General features: G+C 35.3%; 1 protein-coding gene across 1 annotated transcript; it reads left to right on the top strand.

The window, feature by feature from the left end:
- The first annotated feature begins 2,359 nt into the window (after positions 1-2,359).
- Positions 2,360-9,055, top strand: SUCNR1 (succinate receptor 1). The gene is made up of 2 exons (XM_031028077.2): positions 2,360-2,491; positions 6,660-9,055. The coding sequence occupies exons 1-2, from the start codon at positions 2,384-2,386 to the stop codon at positions 7,611-7,613; spliced, it is 1,062 nt and encodes a 353-aa protein (XP_030883937.2). The 5' UTR covers positions 2,360-2,383; the 3' UTR covers positions 7,614-9,055.
- The last annotated feature ends 849 nt before the right edge of the window (positions 9,056-9,904 follow it).

Consider the following 9,904-nt stretch of genomic DNA (forward strand, 5'->3'; position numbering starts at 1 on the left):
TTAGATGTATAGACTGTGTGCTTCTACTATATACATAACAACTCCATAAGACTGGCACTTTTATTATCCCTCCTTCTCAGACAAGAAAACTGAGCAGCAGTAAGCCATGAAGCTAAGATGTGAAAGGGGGTCGTTTGCCTCCAGGGCATCTGCTCTTAACCAGTATGTGGTATTACGTCTTAGATAGTGAATTATACCGCAAACTTGACTGCCTTCAAAATTTTCATTGCTCCTCAAGTAGTAAGTTTCAACATGTCACCTTATTTCGAACAAAACAAAACCCCCAAACCAAAAACTTTGCCCTGTTGAAATTTTATATGCTGACTAGAAATGATTTTCTAGATGTGTACTCTCACAGGCAAGACTGCTCCATAATTTGCAGAGCCCAGTGCAAAATGAAAATACAGGGCCCCTTGTTAAAAGGTTATGAAAAATTTCAGTTGGAATGTGACAGTAGAGCATTAAATCAAGTGTGTGGTCCTTTACAGTGTCAGGTCCTGTGTGGCTAAAAGGTAGCACATTCATTACAGGAGCCCTGCTCACAGAGCCTATAACCCTGACTCTGGCCTTAACTCTCTTCAGTTACCTCCTGTAGACCTGCATAAAGACTCATAATATGAATAGAATAGAAGTACTGGAGACCTTTTATTAGGTCCATCCCAGAGTCACTCTAGCTTTTCCATTAAAAGCATCCTGAGGCAATGGGATCTGCAGTGAAGTAAGACATGGGAGGGAAGTAAGGCGACCAGGCCACAAGTCGGATCACTTGCATTATGAGAAAGGAGAAGTAGAGACCACTTTTCATCTTAGAAGTCCAGAGTCAGGATGTGGAGAGATGAAAGAGGAAGTTCTGGGGAACTTATACCACCCCACAAAGGGAATAGCCCTTGGCTTTCATCAGAATGGTGCAGGAACTTATGAAATACATTCATATGCCTTGGTTGCCTGGAGGCAAGCCATATTAACTTATGTTTAAATTAATAAGCCTGGCACTGGTCATCCAAATTCTTTGCTTTTTGCCCTTTCAAAATTACAGACAAAAATGATGTTTTTAGTCTTTTTTTCCTTTTAAAGGTAGAAAATAGCTGCATTTCTGAAAAATGGTTTTCATTAATTCTCGAACTTTGATTCAATCTGTGGTGTACATTAAAGATATTGTCATTCATTTTTGTAGGCAATCAAGAATCAGAGCAGGTGGTTTTAGAATCAAAATATATAATATATAGGTTTAGACTCAGGTCTCTCTTCTTACAGATTCTGTGATCTGTAATTAACCTCTCTGAGCCTCTGTGTTTTCATCCATAAAATGGAAAATTTTAAAAAATAGCAACCTTGGAGAGTTTTTGTAAGCATTCAGTACACAAAGGTGCCTAGTGCAATACCTAGAATATCATAAGAACCCAGCAATTGACGAGACATTGTTTGACATAAATACACATGCATTTCACATATAAATACATTTATATTTCATGCATGTGTATACTCTTAAGTATGTAATACATATGTGCATATATATAAAATATATTTTTTCAAGTTTCTAAGTTTTGGACTCTCATATATTGGAGAAGGGGAAATGTTTGGCTAGAAGAACGGGCTGTAATACAGAGTTTCTCTTGGAGCTTCTGCCTGTCACTGCTAACTCAACATTCAACTTTATGGCATTCAAATGAAATGACTACTGCCTGCACAACAAGGGACTTTCTCAGCATAAACCCAATGCTTCAAACCAAGCTGACCGAGTGTTTACTTGAATATGAATCTGATACAATCCTCAGAAAAAGCCAGGTGTGCTTCCTGTCTGAAATCGTGGTGATGTGCTCTCAGGTGCTCTGCCAGGCATTGATTGGGATGTAATGAATTGCCATGTACTGAGGTTATCTTGCTTAGACACCACCTCTCTCCCTAATTCCTAGCCATGTGATGTGTCTTTTTTATGTGTCTCTTGATTTTAATCACAGAAAATAAAATGGGAACTACCTGAAGCTCTAGTGTCCCTTTTGCTGGAACACGGACAGAGCATATACCCAGATTTGCTTTCAGAATTTGTTTTACAGCTCCCTCAAAATTGTTGATAACAGCTGCTTAGTTATATGGCCAATGTAGAATTCACTACAATTGTCAAATTTGAAAAATAAGGCAAAAGCAGAAAAAAGCAGAAGCAATTGTATTTCCAATATAAACTATGCTAACTTTAAATATGCAAATCAACATGAAAATAATGAATGCTTCTCTGTTGTTTTGACAGTGAATGATTTCAACAGTAGTCTTTACAAACTCTATTTGTGAAATGTGTAATTTGTTTGTGTCTTGACTTCACGGGAAGTTCCCCTTGAACTGTACTTGGAAGTTTGACTGAATAAATTATTAATCCTCTTTGCATGATATGCAAATTAGACTTCACTACATCCAGGGGCACAGCATTGGGTTAGAAGCTGTATCAAGTTGCTGGCAAATAATTTCTGTCAAGGGATCAGGGCCTTCCAACGGAATGGTAAGTTATAATGCAACTCATGTCACCCAGGTATACAAAGTAATGCCGGGCTTCCCATTAGGGGTTTCTTTTAAAAGTGGCCTATGAGCAGTTAAGGTTTTAAGTAATGGGCAAATGAACTGTCTAAACTGTCATTCATAACATGTAGAACAACAAAAGAAACTGAAGGGAAGTCATAATTTTTTCTCCTACATTTATTTTTTATTAAATGTAATGTCTTTTGTAATTGCCAAATACTAAATTTATTTTACTTAAAGAGGTTTATCACATTTGCTAAATGTGACAACATATTGGTAACATATTTCAACAAAAAGAGTAATCAGGTTTATTTAAATGTAACTACTTACAGAAAAAAATTTAAATGTTTAGAAAAAAATATGTGAGAGGGAATCTCAAGGCATTCTAAAAATTAAATTTAGCATTTATGTTTGTAAAAATTACCGTTATGTTTGTAAAAATTACAATTGTTCAAGAGTATAATTCACTAAGGAAAAATGAGAAATTGCAAAAACATTGCTAATACCTTCCAGAACTTTTTATAATTGGTGAGTTATTTTTTTAATTCATAAACATATAATTTGATACCTTACTATCACTTTTTAATACCTTGACTTATAATGTAAATTCAGGAAATATATTAAAAACGAAGTTTTCAATATTAAATGATTGTACTTTTCTGTATGAATATATATTTGTTCATTCAAATTGTTTATTAATGAAAATAGCAATTAGCTAAAAAAAATACTAATATTGCCATGTAAATTTGCCTTAAAGAATCAGTCAAGGATTAAAATGCACAAATGATCTTTGTTTAATTGTGATAATTATAAGAAAAAACAATTTAAAAGCTAATAAGCTATCAAACGTATTTATAAATTTAAGCTTCAAAACTATACATTTTTAAAGGGCTGAATAGAACAACAGTGAAAGAAACATTATTCCAAATTAAAAATGCATACTACTGATCTGCTTATGTGAGTAAATTGAATATTGCTTGTAATTTAATAATTCAACCAGTTTAGATATATGTTTGGATATATAATTAAATATTTCACTTTAATTACGATAGCTAAAAAAACAGTTAAAAATAACTCATCCAACACTGCTATAACCTATTTCTGTTTCCTAGAAATTAAAAATACAACCACTAGAAAATGGAAGAGAGAGTATTAATTTTTCATGAGGAATTTCCCTTCAATTGAGGAATTCCCTTAAAGGATCAGCTTATCTCATCAATTTGTAGAATTGTAACGGCCACACTAAAAACCACACTCAACTGCAAACATCATCTAATTTGGACTCTAATACCCAGAAAATTATGGGTCTTGGTGAGGTTGAAATTGGCCGGCAAATATGACGGCCTGACATTTATAAACCACAATTTATTAATATTAAGGACTTAAGACGATTATTTTAAGAATAAAATAAACTTATCAAAAAGCAGATTATAAAATATGATAAAGAGCATGATCTCATTATTTGTAAAAAATAAATTCAAATAAATATTAAACTATAAGAGTATATCCAGGTATTAGGAGTAGTTGGTTTACAGACAACTTTCATTTCTTCTTTTTGCCTACTTGTATCTTCTTAGTGAGTGTTACAGAATAACATACATTTTTTTTTAAAAAAAAGGGTTAAAGCAACCTGAGAAGCAGGACAAAGGCGACTAGCCATTCATTTTCCTTATTCCAGTTCTGGTATTCTCTACCCCTATTACCTCCCTGAATCTCCAGTCCCAGTGGACAGCTCAAAGCAGAAGACTTTTGCATGGCTTCAGCATGGCCCCTGACTTGCCCGAGTGGTAGTTATTGGGAACCTGGCAGATGGAGTTACACATGTCTTCATGGCTCTCTTTTCCTGCCATGGCAGTCAAATCTTCCTGCTGCACAGAAGCTACTGACGTAAGTCAGAGCACTTAAGAACTGCATCATCAGAAAAATAAGAGTAAGGACTAGAAAAAGAGGAAATTCAAAATGAAAGAAATGAGTCTTAAGGAAGCTTTCTATTGTCTTACTATTCCACTGAGTTTGTGCACTTGCGTTTTGAGCAATCCCAAAATAATGATCTGAGCTCTGAGGAGCTCCAGCATTTAAAGCTTGGGCAAATAGCCCACAAAGAGAGAAAGGAGGACTGTAAGGAGATTGCCATATCATAGAAGGCAAGGAAGAGAGTGCTTCCAGAAGTCTTAGAACTGAAAGCAGTGGGGGAGAGAGATAAAAATAATAGTGAAAAATTACCATTGATCTATAAAAAAAGCCTATTTAAAAAAAAGACCATTAAACTTTTTGCTATATTTCTAGAAATCTCAATATACCCAACACATGGTGATTTGGGGAAACAAATAGAAAATCCAAATAAACTGAAAGGAAAAAGGACACATTAAATATTATTATCTGGTGTCTCATCTCTAGTGATAAAACTCATACCTTGGTACATATCCTAGACTTTCTGATATTTATTAATTTCAGATATAAATTCCTAATTTTTAAATTAACCTTAATTAAAAAAATTGATCCTGAAGATATATATGTAATTTTACCTTTGACAAATGTGTGTCTAAACAAAGCTACCTAACTACTACAATTGCCCATTTTGAATCTTAGTCATATTATGTACAGTGTCAGATTTACAGTGAGATAGAGCAACGGGTTTATCTGACCTTAGAGGAAATATTTATAAGACTGTTTTCCAGTCAAATGTTTATCTCCATCTCCATGCAACAAGCGTTTACAGACCATCTCCTATCTGGCAGTCATTATGCCAGATGTAGAAGATAAACATGAATAAGATAAAGTTGCAAGAAATTCAAAGAAACTTAGTTTACGAGGAGAACATAAAATATACATAAAATGGTGGGTCAGAGAGTCTGTCTTGGGAAACCCACACTTAAACTGAAGTCTGAAAGGAGTGCAGACATAAGGGCAGTGTACGTGATGGGGTAAGGGTCACAGGGGGAAAAAGTCAGTGAGAAAGGATTCAGTGAACTGAGCATTGGGAAAGTTCTCTGTGCATTCAACTAATAGGAAGAAGAGCAAGGAGGAGAGTCATGCTAGGTGAGGCTGAAGTGGCCTACAGGAGCCAAATCCTGCATGCCTTAAGTACTCATTAAGGATTCGGACTTCATTACCTAGACAGTGGAAGGTCATTTAAGTGTTTTGGCTGAGGAGAGTTAATATGATCCGGATTTTGGTTGTAGTTTTCAAGATTGTCTGGCTTTCAGGTTGAAGGGAGATTGAAAGGGAGCCTGAGAAGATGTAAGGAGACCATAGAAGATAAAATACAGTCTAAGATAAAGATCATGGTGGCCTGGACTAGAATGGTCATGAAGGGGATGGACTTGAGAAATAGCCAGACACCACAGGCAAACAAGATTTGGTAGCTTATTTGTTATTGGCGATAAGCTACAGCTGACTTCAAGGATGTTGCTTAGATATACTATAAGCTTTCAGCAAATTGTGGCCACTCTCATTATCATTACTAAGATTTTAAGGCTCATATTTTAAATTTTAAAAAATCATGTTTTAAAACTGGAATTATATTCAAATTTAGTAAAATAACCATAATTCTTTGACAATATGGAAATAAAATAGAATCTATTAAAATAGCAAGACTGGAGTGATAAGAATCCCTGTGTCCTCTCCCAGGTTGTGTTCAATTAAATCTAACTCAGCAGACTTGGTTGAACACCTGGAGACAGAAGAAAGAATTAGATGCTCCACTTATTTCATTGCACTGTTTCTTGGCCTCTTTGCTATTTGTCAAGTCCTCTATGTGTGTTTCCACCTCCAGGCCTTTGCACGTGCTTTCTTTTATGTTTGAGACCTTTTTTACCATTATGTGACATGCATTTATTTGTTTCCTGGTTCTAGCCAAGAAAGTATAAATTGTTTGAGATTGGGAACTTTGACTTGGTGCTGTTATCCCCAGTGCATAGCATATAGTTCAAAGGTATTCAATAAATATTTGTTAAAGTAATATATTAGTGACATACCTGTATATGAATGTGTATGTATATGCACTCCTTCCTAATATAATCAACTTTTTATAGTTCAAGCTTTAAGAGTTTAAAAAAACAAGAGTTTTTTTTAATTATTATTATTATGTTCTGTGCAGTTTTGTCTTTAGTCATAGTCTAGTGTTTTAACCTTCTCTTTTTCTTCTGTAGGCGTGGAACACAACTTGCCCAAATTGGCTGGCAGCAGAGGCTGCCCTGGAAAAGTACTACCTTTCCATTTTTTATGGGATCGAGTTTGTTGTGGGAGTCCTTGGGAATAGCGCTGTTGTTTTTGGCTACCTCTTCTGTCTGAAGAACTGGAATAGCAGTAACGTTTATCTCTTTAACCTCTCTATCTCAGACTTGGCTTTTTTGTGCACACTTCCCATGCTGATTAGAAGTTATTCTCATGGAAAGTGGATATATGGGGACATGCTCTGTATAAGCAACCGATATGTGCTTCATGCCAATCTCTACACCAGCATTCTTTTTCTCACTTTTATCAGCATTGATCGATACCTGCTCATGAAGTATCCTTTCCGGGAACACTTTCTACAAAAGAAGGAGTTCGCTGTTTTAATCTCTTTGGCTATTTGGGTTTTAGTAACCTTAGAGCTACTGCCCATACTTTCTCTTATAAATCCTAATTTTGCTGTCAATGGCACCAACTGTATTGATTATGCAAGTTCTGGGAACGCCCAAAGCAGCCTCATTTATAGCATATGCCTAACCTTCTTGGGATTCCTCATTCCCCTTGTGGTGATGTGCTTCTTTTATTTCAAGATTGCTCTTTTCCTAAAGCAGAGGAGCAGGCAGCTTGGTACTGCTTTGCCCCTTGAAAAGCCTCTCACCTTAGTCATCATGGCCGTTGTGATCTTCTCTGTGCTTTTTACTCCCTACCACATCATGCGGAACATGAGGATCGCTTCACGCCTGGAGAAGTGGAAGGAATACCAATGCACTCAGGCAGCCATCAACTTCTTCTACACTTTGACTAGGCCTTTGGCCTTTCTGAACAGTGCCATCAACCCTGTCTTCTATTTCCTTTTGGGAGATCACTTCAGGGAGATGTTGATGAGTAAACTGAGGCACCAATTCAAATCCCTTACATCCATTAGAAGATGAGGTCCTGGACTGATGTTTCCATGCAGGGAAAAGTGAGATGCTTGTGTAACAGATTATTTTATATGTGCAGCTGTAGGCCAATTACAGTTTGATTCAACTCACAGATGTAAATCAGAAAGGGATAGACCTGACACTGTTTTAAAAACACGCTGCATCTGGAGTATGTGAAAAGAAGAAAATGGGAAGTATTTATTGGTTTCTTCACCTAAGAACTTCAAGGAGTTAGACTGCATTGTCTAATGTTTGATCATGGAAGTCCAAAACCGTGGGTGTTACAAGACTTTCTCAATCAGTGTAAAAGGAATAGCAGATAGATAAAGCATCAAATAGTCTGTGTATTTAATCACTGGTCAGATTGTAAAAAAAAAAAATTGTGTTGGCAACATTCTCTATGTTATTCTTATTTGTTTGAGCTTATAAATTAATGTGAAAACTAAGTAACAGATTAGGCATACACTATTAAGGACTGTTGTTAGAAATTGTGCTCTTGAACAAAATTTAAAGTAAACAGTAGCAACAAGGAAGAAAGCAACTTGTTGAGTTCAATGATGCCTATATGACATTTCTTTATATTGATCATGAATTGGGGTCAAGTTTTAACTATAAGTCCTATTTTTTGTATGGTTTTTAGAGCAATTAATCATATTAAATGGAACCTAAGGAGATGGTTCAACAAAGGGAGAGAGAAGTTTGAGCTTGTCTCTCAGGGAATTTTGGTGTAAATGATTGCGAGAAGAGAGACCATGGAGAATTGCAAAAATCTCAGAGTTATAGAACACAAAGTGCCTATCAGAAAACCCAAAGCAAAACAAAACAAAACAAAACAAAGGTAAATGCTTTTGGACAACTTTATCTCAAAGACAGTGACTTATATCTGGTATGAGCTTTGTTTTCACAGAATATTACATAAGGCCATTGAAGGAAGTTTTCTAAACAAATGTACTTTATGAAATTGTAGAATATAGGGAATACTTATGTGCATATTAATATAGATTAACCAGATGCCACCATTCCACGCCACAAAACAAATATAGGAAAAAAATAAATGGATGCTACATTAGCTTTTTATTTTTATTTATTTATTTTTTTAAAGATTTTATTTATTTATTTGAGACAGAGAGAATGAGAAACAGAGCATGAGAGGGAGGAGGGTCAGAGGGAGAAGCAGACTCCCCGCCGAGCAGGGAGCCCGATGTGGGACTCGATCCAGGGACTCCAGGATCATGACCTGAGCCGAAGGCAGTCGCTTAACCAACTGAGCCACCCAGGCGCCCGCTACATTAGCTTTTTAAAGTCAAATAAATATCGCATAATTTGCTTGTAAGCAACAAAATATGTCCAAGGCCATGTAGCTATGCTCTTTTTCTTAAAGTCATTAGCTGTAACATGAAGAATACAATAAGCATTATGAGTACAAAGAAATAAAATTCTATTGTCCTTCCTATTCTGAGATAATCTGGTGTTATTATATTCTGACAATACAAAAACCTAAAATTCTCCCAGTTAATGTTTCAGTACTTGAAGCTACTGAGATATTATAAAAACACATTACTCACAAAGGATTTATTTTCTTATTTATTATTAGGCTTCAAGGTATTTTTTCATGCCTTGCCTTTATTGTCAATATTTTAAAATTTTCAATGTGATTTCATAACTGCCTGATAATAAGCTGACAACAGAATCTCCTGAATTTCCTCATCAGAAAAGGCCACAAAAGGGCCTTAGGAAAGAAGTATTTGCTTATTTCTGCAAACTTAGAAACATACAATTTAATCATAATTTGTATTTTATGCATGAGTTTTAATTCGTAAAGATGGAATTCAATTTGCCTCACCCCTACCCAAAGGAATAGTGGACTCTTTTAAGTAGTACAGTGAAATATTTTATGAAACCATAAACTCTCATATATATCTTGTAACCAAAATGTTAAGTAATTTCATAGCACATTTCTTAATCCTTTTCTTGCTCAAATCTATCATCTGGTAACTTAATCCTCAACAGACTAAAGAGACCTACACTAAAATTATATGAGCTATTCCATTTACTTTTTTTACAGGTGATTGTGAGAATCATAAACAATAAATAATGGAAATCCTTTTTGGGTTTGTAATTTTTGAAGGGAATGATGTTGGGCTTTTGTATCTTTTCTTTTTAATTGGTTCCTTATTGTTTTTAGAATCATGTCTAACTATCTGGCCCAGCATTTTGCAATCTGAGCCCACCTACATTATCATATGTTAGATCCCACCAACATTGTCACAAACTAAATCCTCCAGCCAAAGGCGGCTACT

This window comes from Leptonychotes weddellii, chromosome 1 (genome assembly GCF_054177405.1).
Source record: "Leptonychotes weddellii isolate Sample4059 chromosome 1, ASM5417740v2, whole genome shotgun sequence".
NCBI lineage: Eukaryota > Metazoa > Chordata > Mammalia > Carnivora > Phocidae > Leptonychotes > Leptonychotes weddellii.